This window comes from Typha latifolia, chromosome 11 (assembly GCF_019914945.1).
Source record: "Typha latifolia isolate L0001 chromosome 11, TyphaL0001v2, whole genome shotgun sequence".
Classification (NCBI taxonomy): domain Eukaryota; kingdom Viridiplantae; phylum Streptophyta; class Magnoliopsida; order Poales; family Typhaceae; genus Typha; species Typha latifolia.
This window is the reverse complement of record NC_133096.1, coordinates 3,010,147-3,035,745: the sequence shown is the minus strand read 5'-3', so window position 1 is coordinate 3,035,745 and position 25,599 is coordinate 3,010,147. Positions and strand designations below refer to the sequence as shown.

At 39.2% G+C, this 25,599-nt stretch overlaps 1 protein-coding gene across 2 annotated transcripts in view; it reads left to right on the top strand.

Moving 5' to 3' along the window:
- Nucleotides 1-11,623, top strand: part of LOC140797804 (uncharacterized) — a 28,158-nt gene extending 16,535 nt beyond the window's left edge. For both annotated transcript variants that reach the window (XM_073151468.1, XM_073151469.1), the window contains exon 5: nucleotides 10,808-11,623. In XM_073151468.1, the coding sequence (XP_073007569.1) occupies nucleotides 10,808-11,086 (279 nt within the window). In that variant the 3' untranslated portion in view covers nucleotides 11,087-11,623. The remainder of the gene's footprint in view (nucleotides 1-10,807) is intronic.
- The last annotated feature ends 13,976 nt before the right edge of the window (nucleotides 11,624-25,599 follow it).

Genomic DNA, 25,599 nt, shown 5'->3' with positions numbered 1-25,599 from the left:
ATGGGTTCGGAGCCCCCACCGGGCCATGCTGGTGGGGGAAACGGGCAGGGAAGGGAAACTCCAAGTAATGATGGGAAGGAGGAAGATAGGCCGAGACGATCGTGGGCGTCAGTAGCTGCGGGAGGAGGGCCGGCAAAAGGAACGCATGGTCGTATTCCGGAAGAAATTCTGACTAAGCTGAGAGAGCAAACGGAGGACTGCATACTCATCGATCCGGAGGTCCTGGAGAGGTGCAGGAGCCGATGGAAACTCACCCTATTCGGAAGGTTCTTGGGGCGCAGCCTTCCTTTGGATCTCCTGAAGCGAACTTTGACCAGGCTGTGGAGCGGAATAGATCGATTCGTTGCGTCGGACATGTCGGAAGGCTACTACATGTTCCGGTTTGAAAAGGAGGAAGACATGGTGCATGTGCTAACGAAAGGGCCGTGGACAATCCAGGGACGGGTGCTTAGCATCATTCCATGGAGGAACAACTTCAGGCCATCAGCTGAGGCATTTACAGCGGCTCCAGTGTGGATCCAGCTACACAATCTCCCGCAAGAGTACTGGGAGCTGGAAGCACTAGTGCCGGTGGCAGGGTACTTCGGGAAGCCACTGAGGGTGGATGAGACGACGCTCGATCATACTAGGAGCAGGTATGCCTGGGTGTGTGTGGAGATAGAGCTTGAGAAGCCACTAAAGTAGGCGGTGTGGTTGGGACCAAAAGAGGACAAGGTAGACCTTAGAGTGGTTTATGAAAACATACCTATATTTTGCTACCGCTGCGGTCGTATCGGCCATCGAGCAACGGGCTGCGAATATAAGAGTAAAGAAGGAGAAGGGGAAGCTGCAGCAGCCGGTGCTGAGGGTGGTCAGGCACGGAAGGAGACGGAGGGTGGACAGCCAGAGATGGAGGAACAAAACATGACCTACGGACCGTGGTGCACGATGACTAGGAGACGGCGGAAGACGGTGTAGCCTCAGCCGAAGTACTCCGGCGAGGCGTGGTTTCCTATGGACAGGACACGAGTGACCAAGGTAGGGAATGGCAAAACGGAACCTAGGGAGTCGGACTCGACGAGCAAGGAGGCGCCCTTACACGATAATGGAAACTGGAAGAGAAGCGGGGTGGCTGAGGCATACACAGAGAACACCGGGAAGATAAAGGTGGCAGACTGTAGCCAGACGTTACCAAAATCTTCGAACCTAGGCAGAAGGAACAGCCAATCGATGAGAAGCGTAGGACCCAATGATGATAGGGTGAGGTCAATGCAAATGAAAGGGAAGGCTAAGGTCATAAATCACAGCCTGGCACAACCTACAAGGAAAATAGAAAAAGCAGCAGTGGTGCAAGTCAACCAGAGCGGAACCCAACTATCCAACGGACAAAAAATGCGCATGATGGCTAAAGGAAAGGAGAGGCAAGAAGATATACTGGGCTGTCAGACGATGAAGGACCCCGGACATCGGCCAAGCGGGGATAGTAGATTTGGGCGGCTCGTGTACGAGCCTGGAGCCAGACCAAGAGTGTGTCACTATCAACGGTACCGCCATTAGGCTTGGATCGGGAGGGAAGAGAAGTGGGAGAGCTACCTTCACGACCACGTGGCGAGATACTCGTGGTGGAGAGAGTGCGAGATTCCCAACGGGAGGATACAATGACGGGGTCGTAGCTGCAGGTACCAAACCTCCAGCGGAGGCGAACGGACCGAGCGAGGGACATAGCAGAGCTGTGCAGAAGCTAAAGGAGATGCTGGCGAACCCAAGAAGCGGAGATCATGAGCCAATGGAGGTGGAAGTCACCAAGGAGGAGCAGTGGGCACTGGTATGCGTGGGAAATAGCAATGCGGCCACTGCGACAGGGTCGACTGGAAAAATGGTGGTGGAGGAGACAGAAATGGACCAGGGAAGACTGGCCGCGAAGCGCGGTAGGACGGCCTAACCTAAAAACTGTGTTATGTTTAAAGCAATCTACTGGAACTGTCGTGGTGCCTTGAGGAAGGATGTACTGGATAGGTGCCGGGACATGAGTAGAGAACACGGTGTGGATTTTATATTCTTGTTGGAAACCCATGCAGACGGGGAAAAGGCAAAGGTGGTCAGTCGAGTGATGCGAAGACGGTGGTCCTCCTTTACTGTACCAGCGGAAGGTATATCCGGAGGACTGATATTACTGTGGAAGACAGTGGTAGGATACGTCGATGTGGTGACGGTGTCGCGGTATGCGGCACACATGGTGGTATCATCCAGGGAGGGTGAAACGTGGCTGATGACGGCAGTCTACGCTAGTAACCAACTGGAGCAGCAGAAACTGCTATAGGAAGAACTAGCGGGGCTTGGGAGCCTTGGCTTGCCGTGGCTAGTTGGCGGAGACTTTAACGCAATCCTAGCAGTGGAGGAGAAGAGAAGTAGAGCTACGGTTACGCTTGGACCGAAATCCTCAAATTTTGCTCAGTTCGTGGAGGAGGCCGGAGTGTGTGACCTAGGGTACGAAGGGGTGCCATTCACGTGGTGCAACAATCAGTCGGGAGACAATCGGATATGGGTCAGATTGGACAGAGCCTTGGCGAACCCAGAATGGGTCCGGATGTTTCCTGGGAGCAGGGTGTTGCACCTGGATAGGTCATCTTCTGACCATGCACCATTGCTAGTTCAGGCCCAAGGGAAACCGGAGAGGAGACGAAGGCCCTTCCGCTTCGAGCTTTACTGGATGGAGTACAAGGAGTGCCGCGACATCATAGCCAGGTCCTGGAGGGGTACTGCACATGGGAACCCCATGCATGGTTTTACTCACAAGATAATGAACATGCAGAGGTACCTCGGACTGTGGAGTAAGGCAGGCCTGGGATGTTTGGAGACAGAAATGAAGGCGGTGCGGATGGAGATCCAAAGTTTGGAGGAAAGGGATGCTAGAGAGGAATTGGATGCTGCTGACTTCGCCAACCTTCGTTGCTGCTACAACAGGAGGGCCGCGCTAAGCCGACAGATCAATCTGAAATGGTTGCAGCGATCTCGTCTGAAATGGGTGCAGGAGGGGGATAGGAATACGCACTTTTTCCATCTCACGGCAACTCTGAGGGGCCGACGGAACAAGATCCAACGGCTCAGGTCAAAGGAAGGGGAATGGATACAGGATCAAGAGCATATTGCAAAAGAATTTCTTGAGCACTACGAGGAGCTGTGGGGACCAAACACGGCCGAGAGATGGGAGCTGCCACAGGAGATGGAGCTGCCTGTAATATCCAGTGAAGACCGGATGGCACTGCTGAAGCCGGTGGGCAGCGACGAGATCCTAGAGGCACTACGAAGCATGCCGGCGGGGAAAGCACCGGGGCCGGACGGGATACAGGCGGAGGTTTACCTGGCCCACTGGCAGGAGATGGGAGCTACATTGTGTGAAGCTGTCAAATACTTCTTCGAACATGCACGGGTTCCACAGCAGTGGGGGCGAACCTTTATAACCCTAATTCCAAAGGTGGACAAACCGGCCACGGTGCGGGACTACCGGCCGATCTCACTATGCAATGTAGTGTATAAGGTTATTGCCAAGGTGTTGGTGGGCAGACTGAGGGGACTACTTCCACGGTTGGTGGACCAAGAGCAGGTGGCGTTCGTTAGGGGCCGGACCATCTTCGACAACATCCTGGCCGCGCAGGAGATAGCGCACTCGATGACTAATGACAAACACCGGCATCCTCTGATGATGATTAAATTAGACATGGAGAAAGCTTACGACAGAGTTAGCTGGCCGGCCGTCCTAGGAGTGCTGAACGCCATGGGATTTCCGGCAAAGTGGTGTTGGTGGATCAGCGCCTGCATCAAGTCTCCACGATTTGCCATCCTCGTGAACGGCTCTCCGACAAGATGGTTTACGCCCCACCGCGGGCTGAGGCAGGGAGACCCACTATCCCCATATCTATTCATCTTGGTCTCGCAAATGCTATCCAGCTTACTCAAAGATCGAATGGCTCGTGGGGTGTTGCAGGGATATCGGGTGGGGGAGATGCACCTGTCACACCTTCTGTATGCAGATGACCTACTGATAACTGCGGAGGCGTCTGGGCAGAATGTAGATGTAGTCAAGGAATGCCTGGATATCTACTCGACGGCCACAAACCAAAGAGTTAACCTGGCAAAGTCGGAGTTGTTCCTACCGGAGTGGATGAAGAAGGAAGCTGCGGATAACATACGCTACCTCATGGGGATGCCGGAAGCGAGAATGCCGTTCAGATATTTAGGTGTACCTATTTCTGGTAAACGGGTCTCGGTTAGGGAGCACAGATGGCTGGTGGAGAGAGTAGCCAAGAAGCTAGCAGGGTGGAAATGCAACAGCCTCTCCTTTGCCGGCAGGCTAACCCTGCTACGGTCCACCCTGTTGGCAGTACCAACCTTCTGGCTGAGCTGCTCATGGGTGCCAGATACGGTGTTGGAAGCGATCAATAAAGTGGCGAGGAACTTTCTATGGTCTAATGGCAGTAACAAAGGAATGCATCTGGTAAGCTGGGGCAAGGTGATGCAGCCAAAGCGGGAGGGAGGCCTTGGAGTGCGTAGCCTGAAGCTCACCAGATTCAGTTTGCTTGGTAAGCAGGTGTTCCGGGTGCTCAACGGAGAGGATGCAAACTGGATCAGAATCGTGAATGGAAAGTATGGTGGGCTGCACCCCTGGCAACAAGGGAAGTGGAGGACAACGTCGGGAGTTTGGAAAGCACTCTACAACACTGCGAGCGTAATCAAAATGGGTTGCCGGAAACTGATCGGTGATGGAAAGGACTCGTCTGCTGCGGACGACCCATGGACGTCGGCAGTGCCATGGAGGTGGCAACCACGCGTGATACACCCGGACATGATGAGCATGGAGCTCTCAGTGGCGGAGGTACTACGGAGCAGATCAAACAGCGGCCACAATCTGGTGGGAGTAGCTGGGCTGGAGCTGGCTTTTGAAATAGCCTGCACCGCCCTGGCTACCTCGGGAGTCAAGGATAAATGGATCTGGTGGCCACACACGTTGGGGAGCCCGAAGCCTTCCTCCATTTATAGATTCCTCAAACCAACTGAGGAGGAAGAGTGGCCGGGATGGAGGGGGCTGTGGAAGCTAAAGGTGGCGCCGAGAGTGCAGACGTTTTGCTGGAAACTCCTATGGGGGAGACTACCTACTAAGGGAATGCTGCATGCAGTGCGGTTAGGTGGAGATGACAGGTGCAGTGGATAACTACGGCTTGGGGGAGGAGTACAGTGAGTGACGACTACATACGAGCGCTAATAGCGACCACGTGTTGGGGTATATGGAAACAGCGCAACCGGGTGGTTTTCGGAGAGAACAGAGAGGAGACATCCGCTGTGGCGAAACGGGGCTTGTTCATGACTAATGAATATGCGACGGAGACGTCAAACGCTGTAACGGCGGCGGGACAAGAGCAGAGCGAGTGGAGAAGACCATCGGAAGGGCGAATCAAACTGAACACTGATGGAGCTTTCCGCGTCCATGCTTGCCAAGCAGGAGCGGGGGCTGTTGTCAGAGACGACAGAGGGAAGCTTATAATAGTGCGATGGGAGCCAGCGCCGGCAGTGTCACCGCTATATGCAGAAGCATGGGCGCTTCGAATGGGGCTGAGCCTTCTCCGGACCGAGCAGCCGGTGGACGTGGAGGTGGATGCAGAGGTCCTGGTGAAGATACTGAAGGAGGAAACGCCGTGTCCGTGGCAGATCGCAGGTATCATCCGCGAGTGTAAAAACCAACTGGAGAGAGTTGTGGAGTGTACTGTAGCGCACATAGGGAGAAGGTGTAACGGGTTGGCCGATTGGGCGGCGATGAGGGGATTGGGGGCAACCCGGGTCGGATCGATCCGAGAGGGGGACCCAATCCCTCAAGAACTGTATGACTTGGGAGAAGTGGGTCTAAACCCACCGGATATGTAATGCTTTGGGCCAAGTGGGCTTTAACCCACCGGAGCCAATCATCAATAGCTAAATACAGCTCATTCAATCAAAAAAAAAAAAAAAAAAAAAAAAAAAAAAAAAAAAAACTATACATTGGAGCATATCACAGCCCTGAATGCAGGAATTTCCTGCAGCCAGACAAACAATGCTGACTTAATTTCCTGAATCAGGACTATTTTGATGAATTTGTTGCTTTCGTATTCGATAGTCTGCCACAAGAAATAATATATGAATAGCCCTCTTTGTATCATTTAGTATATTTATTCATAAATTTGTTATTACTAACAAAATATTTTATATTATATGCCTTTTATCCTAGATATAATATTTTAAATTGCTAAATTGCATAGACACCTGTATATGTGCCTGCTTATCTCCTATGTGCTATGCGGTGGGTTGATTGCCCACCATGGGCATCTTTCGAAACATCAAAAACGATTCATCGATGCCCTATCTTCTCTCTCGGTGTGAATCTATGTATCTCCTTATCTTTTTCTATATTAACAGGTTTTTTTTTATTCATGCCACATAAGTTTGTTCTTGAGTAGGGCTCACTAGGGTGTGCATTATGTTTGCATGTGTATTAGGTGCATTTGTTTGTGTTGCAACTGTTGTGTGTTAGGCATGCATGCCTAAAATAAAACTTACATAACACTCTTCTACTGCCATGAGTTTAACCATCATATTTCTTTTACTTTGATGGAAAATGTAACAGCATGTTTCGCCGATCATCAGTCTAGCTTGTGGTTATCTATAATTACACAAAGATCCTGCATCATAGCATACAACAATAGAGAATGCAAACCACATTGCTTGCATTAAGATGCATGTTGAGTGGTTGTCATTGTAATGCATTTCCTCTGTTAAAGTCCAATTCTGCATTGCAAAATAAAGCAACAGGTCAATTGAAGTGTGATGAGGCAACCTATTTACACAATAACATAAGGGGAAAAGTTCCTCAAGCAATAAATTTACATGCATAAGGAATATAAGCAACTCCAAACAAATACAAAACAAATATGAAATATTTGATATAAAATATGTTTTATTTTGCCAAAACAATATATCTATTGGGAGATGCATTACTTTTGTTTGTTGAGAAAACCAAGTGACTAGCTATCTATTGTAAATATCCTTACCTATTCTAACAAAAGAGTATGAAACCAACAATCTACTTAAGGAATCTTTGATCTGTGTTCTTTTTCAGAAATACAGTATTAGTATAAATGAAAAAGTATAGCGCCATTTTGGAAATATGCTAAGAGAAATTTGAGAATTCCAGATTCAGATATCGAATATCTATTTACCCATTTAATGTTATTAACTAATTAGTTAATAATTAGCAGTAACCCAAACCTCAAACCCCAAACCTGTCTATCCGGCCCATTAACACTCTAATTCCCTCTTCTAGTCTTCTTCATTAGTTGCCTCCACCCCTAAAACCTACCCATCTCCATTTTTCATGCTCACTCAAACTAACTCTCCATCTCTCCCCATGCCCCCTCCTCATCGTTTTGACCTCTTCATCTAGTGTTCTAAATCCTTCCTTAAAATTTAAAACCTAACCCTAGCCTTTGCATCACGCACTCGCCCATTTCGATTGACGTAGTAACCCTAGCTTCCAAGATGTGCTTTGCCTCCGCAACCTACCATGGGAGTGGGGGAAGGAGCTTGTCAAGCTCTCCAAGCCCTTCAGCAAGAAAGTCAACACCAAGTGCAATGTTGGGGCTAATCGCAACCAAGGCTTCATCAAATGTGGACTTGTTCTTGATATTTCTCTTTTAGTTTTCTTATGTACACTTTGAGAGTCCCCGAAAGATCTATGTCTATTAATTTAAGAACCCTATCAGAAAGGGTAAAAGATTATAGAGTAATATGGTTCGCTAAATCAATGAGTAGCACTATTAGTATATTTTTTAATTTATGTTGGTGTTTATATACAAATGCCACTATATGATATCCTTTCTCTTGGCGTTTTCTATATACGTCAATCTATTTCCAATGTTTTCTTTAAATGCCACTATTTTTCGATTTATTCTGGTGTTTCTTTACAAACATCAAGATATCACCAACTTATCGTGACGTTCCTTATAAACGCCACTCTATATACTGGAAAATATGATGGGGATTTGAAGTTAACCATTTATACCAGCGTGTTTTGTGATTCGCTAGTATTGGTAGAGTTTATGCTGGCGTTTTTGATAGACGCTGATAAATAAATGTTGGAAAAAGCCAATTTTGGTGTAGTGAAAGGTTTGTGTCCAAGTGAAAAACCAATACTTGTCTATGTTAGAAAGAGGATCCTGTTGAGTGGATCGTCTCTCTCATCATCTTCCTCATTGAGCTCCTCAAGCCTTTCGCACCTCCATGCTTATGATTTCACCTCCTCTACCCCTCAGTTGTCGATAACCTGTATAGTGCCTCACATCGCTAGGAGGCAAGAGGGAGAGTGCCATTATGATGTGAACCCGAATCCTAGTGATGCGGACATCAATGACATATTACACAGGCTCAATGCAGTATCTCTTTTAGAAAATTAGTTTTCAATCAATTATTTTTATTATACATTTGTTATTTATGGTGTTTAGGGTTATATTTGCTTTCGCAATTGTTTAGGGTGTTATTTCCTTATTGTCATTTGTAAGGTCTATATATATACCAACTTTTTACTCAATTGGGGTTAATGAAGAAATGAAATTGTTTTTGAAATCTCCAATGTGAGTTTTGGGTGTGAAACCCTATTTGAGAATGGAGATGTGAAACTCCATTCTTTTTTCTCTTTCTTTTACTATCATCATTCCTAGAATCCTAACGATCTATTTGTTTCACATCATTTTTGGTATCAGAGCAATGGTTTTTTAGGATTCAAATTTTTTTCAAACCATATTTTCTGTCTCCATCACCCATTAATTTTCCTGTGCTACCCATCTTCCCCAACCTTTATCACCAATTCCACCATATATAGATGGCTCGCCTTTCAAGTTCTATGCCACTCTACACTTGTCCTTCATTCGACACTTGCATCACGAATGTCAAATTATCATCGCATGAGAAGATCGCCGTTGTAGATGGAAGAATCAGTCATCATTTCGAAATTGCGAAGCAAGATCCAACCAAACGGGGAGTTTTCGTGCATCATCCAATAGTCTATCATCACCTAAATCAACCTTCATCTTTGCCATAGGTGAGCGAAAAAAAAATCGCATCTCAAAGAATTTCGAATTTTCAAATTTTGAGAATTTTCAAATTTTTAAATTTCAAAATTTTGAATTTCGAATTTTTGAAATTCGAAAATTTTGAATTTTTGAATTTTTGAATTTCAAATTCTAGTTGCGTATCCTTTCCTTGAGATTTCAACAAATATTTTTTTTTCCTTAACCCTCTCAACAAATCCTAACTATCCAAAAACCACTCAAGCCTATCCCAAAGTTCGAATTTTAAAATTTCCCTCCAAAATATCAAAATTCTCTTTCTTTTCTTCCTTACCATATCTACCAAAATTTCGAATTTTAATTTCTCCCCAAAATACCAAAATTCTCTCACCTTCTCTAACCTATTAAACTCAAACCCACCTAAATCCAAACCAATTCAGCTTACCAACTCAACCCTATCCAAACCTATTAGCACCTAACACAATCCAACTCATTAGCAATGGAGATGGAGGTGTGAAACCCTATTTGAGAATGGAGGTGTGAAACCATATTCTTTTTTCTCTTTCTTTCACTATCATCGTTCCTAGAATTCTAACGATCCATTTGTTTCACATCACCTAGTAGGTTAAAAGAAATGGTGATGACAAAATAGGTGGTGGTGTAAGCTCGCTGGAGGGGGTGAGGCGTGGTAGGATTGGTTGTGCAATTTGGGTTGGTCAGTTCTTAGGGAGATGGTGGAGGTGGCGGTGGTGTAGAATGGTGGTGGTGGACTGGCGGAGTTGAGATCTCCAATGATGGAATGGTATGGTTGACGGTGGTGGGCGAGATGGTGAGGTAGGGGTGTGGTAGTGGTCAGTCAGATTGAGAAGAGAAGAGGGGGGAGAAGGTGGTAAGTCCTAAGGGATTAGGGAGGTCGATGGTGGAGGGAGGAGTTAGGTTGTAGCTAAGGTTGGCTGGCGGCTAGGGTTTGAAGGAGCTAGGGCTAGAGAGAGGGATGGAAGGTATAGAGATTTAAACCAAGATTAATTCTTCACTAATTGAACCTGCCTTGCACTCTACATATTTAAAGGAGGCTAACTGACTAGATCACTAGCGACTAATAACAATTGGTTAAGCTGAAATAGTTAAATGGCTAAACTAAACAAATGATGGTTAAACTAACAAACTGACTCAACCCAGCGAGTCCAATGTCCCATGAGGTGGTCCAATTTAACTCAGGTCACATCATATTGGCACACCCCATGCCACATGCCAACACTCCGATCGGCATGCCCCATGTAGTCATCACAACAATTCGTGTTTGAAATGGTTTATAAGGTTAAGTTTTACATTACTCGGTGGATCATATTGTATGAAATATTGCTGGTGCAAACACTCATGTGCCAAGTATTTAAAAGTCCTAATATTTTAATAGATGTGCTTTTATGTCTTGTTCTTGTCTCTTTGTTTGATATATGCATAAAAATTTGTTGACAGCTATGCTCTTCATCATCTTAAGACAAATAAATAGGTTTGCAACAGTGTGAACTATTTCTTTTTTCATGTTTCCACATTCTTTCAAAATGTCCCCTTTTTTGTTCAAAGATGGACAACTTAGCATTATGTTCTACTAGATTGAATTATTAATTTCCATGCATCATGGGATAGAGTGCTCCATAGTAATCTTTTATCTATTATCAGTTCCCGCCTTCTTTGTCGGATGAGTTCTTTGGTGTGTTTTTCACCGTCTAGTTGTACAGGGTGCTGGACAAAGCTCCCAAGGAATTACCAGCGGATTGGGAGTTCAAGGTCAGTATGCCCCCGCAGCTGTCTCTGCTGGGCTTGCACAACCCCGTCCTACCGGTATGGCTCCTCAGCCAGTCCCAGTTGGGTCAGTTGATCCTCTTCAGGGTTATGCTTCTGAGGATGAGGAGGCAATGAAGCTTCGTGCAGAGAGAGGTGCAAGAGCTGGTGGATGGACTGTTGAGCTAAGCAAGAAGAGGGCAATTGAGGAAGCATTTAGCAGCATATGGATATAAACTCAACAAGGAGCAGTATTTTGTGGGCATGCAGAAAAGATTCAAAAGTATGAGACAAACTATAGCGTGTGAGGCAAGCAAATGACTGGTATGACTCCAATTACGTGACAAAGTTGTAAGGTACTACCCTGAAGTTGGATTTTAACCATGGGCCTGATTCTGATGCCTAAGCTGTACTAAACCAAGTAATCTGAAGCCTGCCTGGTTAAATCCTTTCGTCTGTTTCCGATATTATTTCTCCATAACTAAAAGGAGCATCCAGGTAGTTGTGAACCACGTATGTGTAAGCATTTCTGCCAACACTGTCAGATATTAATGTTCATAGAGGTGGCTTTGGAGTTTGCTTCCTTTTTGTTGCCGAGGGGCAAATGGCTAGTCATTGTTATATTATTGTTTATACTGAGCTTCTAGTTTATGTTTCTAAGGAAAAATCTCTCCTTTTCTATTCATATCATTCATTTTGTAATCTGATATGAACAAATGGAACTCAGAAGAACAATCATATTGTAAGAATAAGCATAACCATTTTGCTCCTGACGAATGATTGTGATCGGATTGTTTGGAGATTTACTGGTGGAATATACACTGTCAATTCTCTCTACAATATTAACTTCTCGGGCCTCAGATTTGCCAAAATCTCTCTTTTCTCACCAAAGTTAAGATATTCTTTTGGTTAGCCCATCTCAACAGACCGCACATGAGGCAATACGGCTAAGGGGGGATTTACTGTATGATGATTTGTACTCTGTAATGAACACCTAGAATCAGTCACCCACATCTTCGAATGTAAATATATCAAAGAAATCCACAAACCGGCTGTCTTTGAGGCTGGGTTTAAGGGATGACCGTGAGCATAGCACTCTTGGAAGATTCACTTTATCCCTCCACTACGAAGAAAAGGTCTTGAAATGCTGCTCGCAATTTGGTGGAAGTTAAAGGGAGAATTTTCAGTTTCTTGGCTCTGACTTTATCTAGTTTTCACATAGACATCTCTTACTTAGGAGGAAGTGGGGACCTCTATTACCCTACTAAGGGCTCTACCTCCTTTGGAACCTTTACCTCGCTCTGCCTGTCTTTCTCTCCCTATCTCTACTCTGTCTTATTTCTCTACCCTCTTTCTCTATATATTCTCTCTAATTATAATTGGGTGTAACACTTTTTCTTATAAAAAGAGGCATAACATGCTCGGCCATGTGGTTAACAGTGATCAGTTGAAGATCTATCTATGAATCCTGGTTAGCAGTGATCAGTTGAAGATCTATCTATGCAGTCCTTGTTAACAGTGATCAGTTGAAGATCTACCTATTTCGTCCAAGTTTAATCGATTGACCGTTTGCAATTCTAATATTCCATCTGCAATGTAAGAGATTAAAAGACCCCAACTGTGGCAGTAGTTAGAAAATCATATCTTCATAGAAACCTCAAAATATGATTAATATGAGGAAGCCACCTTTGAGAACTACAATTTTGTTGATATTCTAACCCTTGTCCCTTTTTATGCGCCACCATTATTGTAGCATATTTTGAGGAAATTAAGTAAGTCGCCGATTTGCTTACAAGTTGTGCATAGGTGAACTTTCCTTAGCTCTCTTACACTGAGGATCTTTGTACTCGTAGTCGATTAATATATTTTCTTTTTCATAATTGAAATTAGTGGCTTTGAAGTTTGACAACATTCCTTTTATGCTCTATCTGTTAGAATAAAAGAATATGATTTAAATTACAAAATTAAATTCTATACTGGATCGAAATTAAAGATCCGAAATATTATCATACCTCCATCCATTAGTGTTCAAATTCACACTTCAAAACTTATAATTTTTTTCACGTTAGTTTTGGATCTTCTAAGCTTTCAAACACTCTAGTTTGATGGTGTGGCTTTTCTGAATTAACTTAGAGACCAAATCTACTATATATAGCCTAGCTCCCATCAAGCTTTATAGCTATGAGTTACTATATTGAAAATAAACGTTCATCTCATGAGAAAACTTTTATCTCAATCAATAAGAAAATTTTCATCTTAATCAATAAGAAAACATTCATCTCAATCAATGAGAAAACCTTTATCTAATCAATGAGAAAAGATTCTAACCATCATGAATGTTAGAATAAGAGAAAAATATTTGGACCATAATAAATTGAGTTAAAAGAAAAATAGTGACTTTCTCCGACTTGGTCCATACGTTTGACCTGATCGATTCCTTAACTTAATCTCATTGATTATCTTTCTTAACAAATAAACTCACGAATCATAGTGATAAGTCCTTTGATAGCAAGTATTATCTTCTGTATTATGATATGTTTAGTTCTCAAGTAATACTTTATGTGGTAACTCTTAATGAATAAATCTTATGTTTATTCTTGGTCCTATGAATTTTCTCAAATTATTAAGGTGCACATTAATATGAGAAAACATCACAATTAATAACAGTTTCATTCTTAGATTGTATACATAATTACATAGTAGAACCAAGTCTTATTTCTTCTACATGATCATTGAATTTCAATGGTGGCATGCCCTTAGATTGTATACATTTTATTTTCCTTAATTCGTTTCCTTATGGCTAGATACTTAATGTCAATGTGTTTATTTCGACTTCCACTTTTATTATTCTTAGCCATAAAAACAGCATTTGAATTATCGTAGAAAATTCTTAGTGGCCTAAAAATAGAATCCATATCTCTAAGCCCAGATATGAAACTCTTACTCTATACACCATATGAAGTAGCCTCAAAATAAGAAACAAACTCTGCTTCCACAGTAAAAGTGGCAGTTAAGGTGATACATTTAGTTAGGATATTTTCTTACTTCATTAGTTATTTATTTTCATTAAAATAAAATTCATGTAGGTCGCATTCAAACGCATGAGGGGTCGCATTCAAACCCCTGAACGCCTACATCAGGTTCGCAAATACAGAGAACACGTAACGCACGTTCGAATGCGGTCGGGCGAGTTCGAATGCCTGCAACGCATTCGCACATACAAAGTACGCCTTTTGTGCGTTCGAATGTGATTAGTTGCGTTTGAACACAATTAGTTGCGTTCGAACGTGATTAGTTGCGTTCGAATGTGATCGGCGGGAATCCTCTAGAATTAAGGTTACTTATTGTTATTAGGACTTATTGGCTTGCCTCTATAAATATGTGGATAGCAGTCAACTTTATTATGCTATTAGATTATTAATTTCTTGCCTCATATCTTCTCTCTATTCTCTCTCCCTCCTCCCTCTACCTACCACCTCTACTGTTGGCAAGATCTCTCCTAACTTCTAATCTCCCTCGTCTATCGAGTCCTCCCTCTTCTTTGGGATCTCGACCACTTCTTCCCTTTCGTCTATATCCCTTAATTACATCCACCATCCCTTAATTACATCTCCATTACCCTCCATAACCCTAACTTCCACTCCACCCATTACCACCACCACCATCCGCGTTCTTTCGTGTTTTTATCCCAGTTGCAGTTCGAATCTGCGAAGGGCATAAATAATGTAGATTAGGAGGTTATGAATCTAATCCACTTTGTTTTATAATTTTCTGACTACCAAAGAATATTTGGTGAATATTTTTCCACAGTTGCGTGAATTGATTTCTGTAATAAATCCAGATCTTGAAGGAATCGTTCCGTAGCCTATCTTTTGTTACAAGAACCCATCAATTTAGCATCAGAGCCTATCCTTTGGTATTCTAGACCCATCAATTTGGTATCAGAGCCAAACGAACCTCAGACCTCCATTAATAGTTGAAACAAGGAAGATGACATTGACAAGGAGACCAATGGATAGCACACCGACAAGAGACGACTCAATCCGTGATAACCCTAATGGTGAGGCCGATTTCTTTGGAACGACCACAGCAGGACCGAGTCAACCAACGTCCATGAGTGTGAAGATGGGCTTGGCGGATGAACTTAGGGGCATATTCTAAACATTGCTACATAGAGTTGATGCAATACAAAAGGATTACAATGATTTAAAAGAATATGTCATGAACCGATTGACTTCGTCATCTCCTCGATGATGATCGGTGCCTCAAGAAGGACTAGCGGTGGGAACTCATCAAACCGATACCACATAGGTCCGGGTGCGACATGTTAGTGTCAATGATCTTCTCTTACCTATGCCTACACATCATCCCCTACCTCTATTACAAAACCCAAGCCCGACGGTGGTGAAACTTGAGAGACGTGCGACACTAGTGCCCTTCGTCGATGAGAAGGATTGGCACTTTGAGAATGAGGTTGATCCCTTTGGAGATGGTGAAGGACATGCTCGAGGATTTAGAGAAGGAGATCAACATACACAATGCGATCCAGGGGAGAACCGCACGCTTGGACTTTCCAAAATTCCAAGGCAGTGATCCAATAGATTGGGTGTTTTAAGTTGAACAATATTTTGATTTTCAGGGGACAACGGAGGATGTAAAGGTCTAGATGCCAAGCTTTCACCTCTAAGGAACGACATTGCATTAGTATAGATCGATTATTCGTAGTGGAAAATTTACCGATTGGGCTGATTTTTGTAGGAGGATTACACACAGATTTGGGACAGCTGCATATAAAGATTTTGCTGCCACATTAAGCAAGATGGTTTAGATGACGACCGTATTAGAGTATCAAGCAAAATTTGAAATAGTTAGTAATCGTTGTGAGCTACCTTGGCCCGAACCAACATTGATGAGCACATTCATTTCAAGGCTGCGAGAGGAGATACAGGCGGATGTTCGTGCTCTATGTCCTACCACTATTGAGAAGGATGGAGCAAAAATATAAGGCTCACAATATGGCAGCAAAAATAAGTTGGGGTAACTGAGATGGACGGTTTGCGCCTCGAACGCCAGGTGGAAATTCTGTAGGCTCAAAGACAGCAGCTGTGAGCACTAGACCATGACCACCTTTGAGACTTCCTTCCGATGTTAGAGGAGGCACAAGATCCCCCGTTCGAACTCTCACACCTGCCCAGGTGGAGCGAAGAGCGAAGAGCCTTTGCTTTCGATGCGATGAATGTTGCACCACGGTCATCAGTGTTCCAAACCGATCGGGAGTGTGATGCTCATCGACGGTCTCGAGGAGGATGATAAGGTTGTTGATGATGGTGGGGCTGCTTTGTGCATATGATTTGGCTTATCTTCTTCAGTTAGGACCAGTAGGAGATGAGTCTCAAATGAGTTCAGGTACTACAATTGAATTGTCTAATTTATTAGATGATTTTTCTAAATTGCCACTAAGGCGAACGATGGACCATCGCATAGAGATTGTACCCGGGGCTGCACTGGCGAATGTGAGGCCATATTGATATCCACATGTGCAAAAGAAAGTTATCTCCAAGATGGTAGCCAAGATGTTGGAGCAAGGCCTCATTCAACTAAGTCATAGCTCATACTCATCCCCCGTGCTATTAGTGCGAAAAAAAAAGACGGGACATGACATTTTTGTGTTGACTCTCGAGCACTAAATGCTATTACTGTTAAGGATCGATATCCCATTGTAACAACCTATCCTAAAAAAACAAAAAAAACAAAACAAAAACTAATTCTATTGCATGGCACGATGTCGCCGGCCATAGCGTGGCCAACCTCGTGCCATGCAGTGGGGAAGGCGCCACACGCCCTAATCGCCAGCCCGGCCAACCTGGTCGGGACAGCTGGCGCAATGGGCCCCACCGTCGCGCCGGGGCCTCCCTCCTTACCGCCTCTCTCTCTATTTTTTTTTCTTCTCACCACTCTCTCTTTCGGTCTTTTTCTCTCTCCTCCTTCCCTCAAACTCTTTCTCTCTCTCCCCCCTACTATCGACCCTCTACTACTGTCGCCGTGCTACCGCAGGTGAGCCTCCTCCTTATTCCTCTTCCTTCTTCTCTCTCTCTCTCTATTTCTCTCTCTCTCTCTCTCTCTCTCTCTCTCTCTCTCTCTCTCTCTCTCTCTCTCTCTCTCGGGTTTGTCGGAACAAAGCCGCCGGCGAGAGGCTGGCCGCTGGCTGGCCAACAGCGGCCGAGCCCCTCCCCGCCGCCCGGTCCCCTCCTCTCTTTCTTCTCTTCTTCTCATCTCTTCTTATTCTTCTTCTTCTTTCTTCTTTCTTCTTCCTTTCTTCTTCTTCTTCTTCCTCAGCTGCTTCTTCTCTTCTTTTTTTCTGCAACAGTGTTGGGCTTGGCCTAGCATTGTAGCAGGCCAGTGCTGGACCAAGCCCAACACTAGTGCTAGTAATCCTTATTTTTATTTTATTATTTATTTATTCAGGTATTTCTTTCTTAATTAATACAAATAGATTTAGACATTATTTATTTTAATAATAATATATATTCATTAGTATGATTACTGTTAATTATAATTGATTAATGATTAATTGGGTTATAAACTATTACACATAAATATAGGTAATACTTATATTTATTTATTTATTTACTTATATGTATATTAGATTAATAGATAGATTTGTAAGTTATAATTATTAGATTTATATTCTAATATTCTTATGATATACATTTTAAGTAATTCTATTAATTTATTATATATTATTATTTTGCAACAAATAAAATACTAGACTTATTTATTTATTATCTTATCGAGTAAAGACTACATAGTCCCTAATTAATCAAGATAGAGTATGAATTATAAAATTAATTATAATTAAACCTTATCTATACTTATAGTTATTTAGCCTTTTATTTTATTTTATTTTGTAATTTTATATTTAGAAATATTCTTATATAAAAGGAAACAAATATGTTCTCCTCATACTATAATTAGCATTTTATGATAATAGTATAATTATAGTATTTGAATCGTATCTATAAGATAGATCTAGTTATATAATCAAAAATAAAAAGAAGTGATTCTAAACCTAATAAACAATTATATTTTACTTGAATTAATTCTAATTAGATAAACGACTAACTTCATGGTACTTAAATATTTTCAGACCTCGAATCTCCTTATATGAGACCTCGTGGACCTTGACGATGAGTTGATGTTGGACTGACAGACGTGAGAGATGCATGGTTCGTGTCTTCTAATCAAACTATGAGTAGTCTTATCCCCTAGATGTCTTTATCAAATTAGGTTATATTTATGTACATGCGTATTTTGGCCTTTAACATGATTATATGACTTTATCTAGAGATGATTACAGTCGAGCATATTTTTGTTCTCTCTTAAGATCATTCTTCGGGCACTGGTTTAAATTAAATTTATCACCCTTCGCAATGGGAGCTACACTCGGTGAACAATCCTTCATCTGAAATCTCTTTAAAGCTTTATTAATATAGGTTTTCTGAGATAAAATTAAAATATCTTGAAGTCAATCTCTATGAATCTTAATGGCAATGACATAAGATGCTTCACCCATATCTTTCATATCGAAATTTTTAAAGAGAAATTGTTTCACCTCATGAAGCACACCATTATCATTGGTTGCAAGTAAAATATCATCCACATATAGAATAAGAAAACATATCTTACTCCTACTAACCTTTTGGTATATGCATTGATCCATGAGATTTTCAACAAATCCAAATGAAGAAATGACTCGTGAAACTGAAAATACCATTGACGGGATGCTTGTTTTAAACTGTATATGAATTTCTGAAGCTTACAAACCAAATGCTCACATTCACTAGAGAGGAATCCTTTAGGTTGTTTCATATAAACCTCCTCTTCTAGATCTTCGTTAAGAGATGTTGTTTTTATATCCATTTGTTGCAATTCAAGATCAAAATAGTCTACTAATGCCAATACAATTCGTAAAGAATTTTTCTTAGATATAGGAAAAAAAATCTCTATGTAATCGATTCCTTCTTTTTGAGTGAATCCACTAGCAACAAGTCTCGCCTTGTATCTCTCAATATTGCCAAAGGAGCTCTTTTGGTCTTAAAAAATCATTTACAACCTATGACTTTTGCACCATTAGGCAACTCAACAAGATCCCAAACTTTCTTACTCTTCATGAAACTCATCTCATCTTTCATGGCATTATACCATAATTCAGATTCTTTGCAACTCATTGCTTGTAAAAAAGACTCAAGATCATTTTTGGTCCAATATTATGTCAGATTCTTGTAGGTAAGCTTAAAGACTTTCGATGATTGGTTGTTCAACACCAGTTTGTACTTGAGAGGTGCTGTGAACAATTAACAATTTATCACATAAAGTGGAAGGTTGAAACTCTAAATAATCAATATCAGAAACTAAATTCCTGATTTGATCGCTCCCACTCATCAAGACATATTCAAGAAATTTTTCATTTCTTGATTCCACAATCCTAGTGCTATGACATGGACAATAAAATCTATAACCTTTAGGCCTTTCGGTATATCCGACGAAATACCCACTAATCATCCTTGGGTCAAGCTTTTTCTCTTGCGGATTATAGATCCTAACTTCAAACGGACATCTCCAAACACGCATATGTCGCAAACTCGGTTTCAAACCTTTCAATTACTAAAATGGTGTTTTTGAGATAGCCTTGGTTGGGACTCGGTTTAATATATACACTGCCATCTTTAGTGCTTCTGTCCACAAGAATTTAGGAAGATTGGAGCTGCTAAGCATACCCCGCACTATATCTAATAATGTTTGGTTTCTTCTTTCTGCCACACTATGCTGATCCGATGAACCAGGCATGGTTTATTGGGCAACTATCCCATGCTCTTGAAGAAACTTAGCAAACAGACTATGTGCTTGTCCATCTTCAATGTATTTATCGTAGTATTCTCCACCTCTATCTGATCTTTCACAATTTTAATATGCTTTTCGCATTGTTTCTCTACTTTAGTTTTAAATATCTTAAAAATATCTAATGCTTCATTCTTATTATGAAGCAAGTAGAGATACATATATCGTGAGTAATCATCAATAAAGGTGATGAAGTATCTCTAACCATATGAGTCCACACTTGGACTACATATATCAGTGTTTATGATTTCTAATTAGCTCGAATTCCTATTGGCACCTTTTTTAGACTTATTGGTCTGCTTTCCCTTAATGTAGTCAACACATGTCTTAAAATCAGTAAAATCTAGAGTGCTAAGTACTCCATCATTTACTAATCTCAATTCTTTCTAGGGAGATGTGTCATAATCTCCGGTGCCATAACATAGAGGAGCCTTTATTAATATTATACTATTTAGTGCCAGTGTGAACATGCATTGAACTATAAGTGACATTATTTTAAAAATTAATACTATAAAGACCATTAGACAAAATACCATTTCCAACACAATCAGAATTGTAAATTAAACTGAATGACGCATTTGAAAAATTAAAGGAATATCCCAATGATACAAGTTTGGAAAAAATTGAAATTAAGTTTTGTGAAAAACTTGGAACATAAAAGGTCCTATTTAATAAACATGTTCCTATAGCCTCCACATGTGAGCTCATCTTGTTTCTAGATTAGATGTTTTGCTCACTTCTCACTAACTTCTTTAGGTTTTGCATACCCTACAAGGAGTTTGCAATTTGGATTGTAGATCCAAAGTCAATCCACTAGATGTTAATATTAACATTAACCATATTAGATTCATAACAAACAAATAAGGTTGAATTATATTTATCTTCAAGCAATTTCTAAAATTTGGCATATTCCTTTTTCATGTGTCCTTTCTTTTTACAGAAGAAACACTTGGTCTCTTTGTTGATATCAGTTTAGGGTGGTGTTTTACCCTTCCCCTTCTGATTAGCTTGAGCCTTCTTTTTCCTACGGGTTGTAGTTAGCATTGCACTTTCACCTAGCTCCATCACCAACCTCTCTTCTTCTTGAACACACATAATCATTAACTCATTGATTGACCATTTTTCTTTATGTGTGTTGTACGAGATATGAAAGGCCCGTACTATTGTGGGAGAGTGTTCAAGATATAGTGCACTAGGGAGGTTTTAGACATCTCAACCTCTAATTTCTTGAGTTAGCCACAATATCCTTCATCGGCATGATGTGCTCACGCACACCTTTGATATTGGTGAGCCTTAGAGAAGAGACGTTCATAATTAGGGTGCTTGCTAAAGCCTTTTCTGAAGTGACGAACTGGTCATCAATGGCCTTAAGCAAGTCACGAATATTTTCATGTTGATCCATTGAACCACGAATACCAACAGATATTTTGGTTTTAATGAATACCATGCTTAGACGATTGGATCACTCTCATCGTTCATAAAGCAAAATATTCGTTGAGTAGTGATTGCAGGTGGTTCATCTTTTCTAATTGCATAATCAATATCCATCCACTATAAATGAAGGAGAACTCTCTCCTTCCATACTTTATAGTTATCTCTTTTTAATTCAAGAATATCACAGTGGATATCAGATAAATTCTCAAGTCAAAAAACTGCATTCAATATTGCATGCTTATGTTAAATTGGGGCATACATGATATTATGTTTTACCAATATAAATCATACTTAGAAAAAATGAATCAAATGACATAAAATTTGCATGTGGGCTAAATTTTATTTAAATAAGATTCATTATTCTTTATGATAAAGTTTCTCAAACTATCTTAATTCATAAATCTATGGGTATATTATGAGCATTTGATATTTTCTATTTATTTATTTTTTAATTAAACTTTATAATAAAACTATCAAGTTATCACTTAATTCATAATTTCTGTCAGTAAGTTATGAATAATTTGATATTCTATCATAATTAATTATTTAAATATAATAAAAATTTCTGTGGTATAAAATTTATTATATTCAAATAATTAATTACAATTAATATCTAAAATTACTTTATGTGATCTTTAAGACTATAAAATATAATTTCATTTAATTAAAGACGCCGTGGCTATCATTTAATTAAATAAAATCATATAGATCACTTACTAGACATTTTTTTTAAATTCTAAAAATTTCAAAGTTTTACCGTAATATTGTTATACTGCATATATTAGGCATATTACATAATTTCAAAACTCATCCCAAAATTGCATGCATTAATATAGAACATAAATAATTAATCCATGCAATACTTAATGAGCATAATCAATCAATTTGCACAATTTAATTCATCTTAAATTACATATATTATTCTAAGCATAAATAAATAACATAGGCGAGCAATATAAAATAATGCTTAAGAATTAAATTATGCAATTATATCTCAAAACTATTATTTTCCTAAGCTGAAAATAAAATAGTATTATTGCAAAATGATAGGAAATATCATTTTTGCAATTTTTTTTGTCATCTTCAATCTTCATCTACTTCACACAGACTTAGTTTAGACCTAGAAATTCCTATACCAAAACCCGCCTTAAATTCAATGTTTTGATGCAAAGATTTTTTTTTCTCAAAATATTTTTTTAGAAAATCAACATCTTAAGGATTTCTAACTTTATTTTTGCATAAAAAATAACTCAAAAATAAACTTTAATATATAACAAAAATTTTGGCTTCAAATAGAGAAGAACATAGATATTATTCATAAACATCAAGGCAGAGATTAAATTGTGCTATGATACCAAATGTTAGAATAAAATAATATGATCCAAATTACGAAATTAAATTCTATAAAGGATCGAAAACTAATGACCCAAAGATCATCATACCTCTAGCTGTTGGTATTCAAATTCATACTTCAAAACTTATGATTTTTCTCACATTAGCCTTGGAACTTCTAAGCTTTCAAACACTCTAGTTTGATAGTGTGGCGTTTCTGAATTAGATAAATAAGCTTAGGGACCAAATCCACTATATATAGCTTAGCTTCGATCAAGCTTTATGGCTATGATTACCGTATTGAAAATAAATGTTCATCTCATAAGAAAACTTTTATCTCAGCCAATAAGAAAACCTTCATCTCAATCAATGAGAAAATCTTGATCTAATTAATGAGAAAACATTCAAAGCGTCGTGAATGTTAAGAATAAGAAAGGGAAACATTTGAACCATAATAAATTGGGTTAAAAAGAAAAATAGTTACACTATCTACTCTTTTTGTAAGTTTTATTTAATGTAAAAATCATTGTATAGTTAACTACTTCCTGGTTTTTTTGGATGATCTAGAGGAGAACCTATCTGCTACGTATAAGAAAAAGCCGTTATTAATGGAGTGTCTTGCAACTCTTTACAAATAACTAGGAAGCATGTTAAGGTGGATGGGAAGGTTTTATTTTTGAAAATTACTATAATACCCTTCAATTTGATTTAAAATAGATCGATGAGATAGAGGGAGAGAAGCTGATAATATTATAAATATGCAATGCATGCATGAAATATTACATTATTGTGCTTTACACACCTACCAGCACGTATTTCTATTGTGAGAGTGTATATATGCATTGTGTGCTAGTACATCTGTATTGCATTATCTTTTGGCAAGCAATATTAATTATTATTATACTTTACTTATCTACTAGCGCCTATTACTATGTTAGGAGCATAACTATGCATTATATGCTAGTACGTATATAATGCATTACTTTTTGATAAGCAATATCAATCATTATCATGTTTTACTTATCTACCAGCACCTATTACTATGGTGGGAGCATACTTATGCATTATATGCTGATACGTATGTAATGCATTATATTTTGGCAAGCAATATCAATCATTACCATGCATTACTTATTTACTAATACTCATTACTATAGTGGGAGTGTACCTATGTATTGTGTATTGGTACGTATATAATGCATTACATTTTGGCAAGCAATATCAATCATTACTATGCTTTACCTATCTACTACCACCCATTACTATGGTGGGAGCGTATCTATGTATTATGTGCTGGTACATATGTAATGCATTAAAATATTAGTTTATTTATATTAGTTTATTTATATTAGTTTTTTATTACATTTAATCCTATATATTTTCTAGTCGAAAATAATATGCTATATTTTAATATTATTATATTTAATAGTAAAATTATTAAAATTTTATTTTACATGGAACATATATTTTTTAATAATCTTTGCAAAATGAGATTATTAATAATATTAAAATATTTATACTTTCATATGTTTTATTTTAGCTTAAAATATGAGATTATAAATATTATTATACTATTTTTCCAAAATTTCTATTTTATTATTTTTTAAAAAATATTTAATTAGATTAACACATAGTTTAAATAGTAAATATATTATTTTATCTATGAGAATATTTAACTCGATAAAATATTAATTTATTAATATTACATATTTGATGTTATTAGTACATATAAAAATAATTTTAATAATAAGATAATTTATAAAATAATTATTATATCAATTACATACTATATTATTAAGAATTTATAATATTTATATTTACAAAACATAATATTTATATTTACAAAACATAATATTTAATATTAGTAATACATTTTAAAAGGTGTATTTTTATGAAAAATTAAATTATTGATATTTATGCTGTTTAAATTAAAATTTATTTATTTAGTATAAAATAAAAAATATGATAAGAGAGGAGAGAGAGTAGAGAGGTGTGATAAATTATGATAGGATGTTAATAAGATATTTAAGAGAGAGAAGGGAGGAGTAATGAATTATGACAAGATGTTTGAAAAAGATAAAAGATAAATGATACATTATAATAAGATTTTTAAGAGAGGTTGTAGTCAAATCAAGAGTAAATTGGTAATTGGGTTAGTGTGCCGTATAAGATGTAAGGGTAAATTGGTAATTGGGTTAGTGTGTCGTATAAGATGTAAGTATTTATATTCTGAAATATGGCTATTTGATGCGAACCGGATCGGATCATATTAAGGGGAGATTAGGCTCAATGGATTGAGTGTAGTTATTTTATTTGCTTATTTGGTTTAGTTAGAGTCTTCGTAGGTTAGGATTTTATTTAATTAGCTAAATCTAACTTTGTGCAGTTTTGAAAAAATATTTGTAGAATATTCTACAGACTACAGAATAATATCAAACTAGCTAGATAAGATCACCAACCTCCAGATCTACAACTTTAGTATTCATGACTTCAAGTTAGTTAGCTAGATTTATCTTATTGTTTGATTTTCAAATAAATCAAATAATTAGTATGTGGATCCGATTCGCTAAGAATTTTTACTCCTATGAGTGGACATGTGTTAATAATAATCATTAAATGGAATGAATGAGTTGAATGAATTTGAGTTTAGCCAAATATTTTTCATCGTCTTTATCTTTTATCGTAGTCATTTGATTGTCTTTATCTTCATAGGAGTAAATCATAACTATAGAACTCTTTCAAGCATCCAAATCCTAGCCACCACCTTCCTCCAACAGCCACCCTACTTTTACAGCCGTCCACCACCACTTTTAGTCGTCCACCACCCTATAACGACCGCCACAACATCATCTGTCCTATTCTAACCTATCTTCACCGTTTTATTTTTAAACTTTTCATCCCGACCTCCGATTTAGGTGAAATTAGAGCTATTAGAACCCTACCACCCAAATTTTTGTAATTTTCTTACGTCTGGATCAGTCTAGATCTAGTTCATAATACTATTATAATATTTAGCTGTTATTCTATAATAAGATGTTGTATTCCGGAATAAAATTTTTTGTTATTCCTGAAGTAAGAGAAGCTA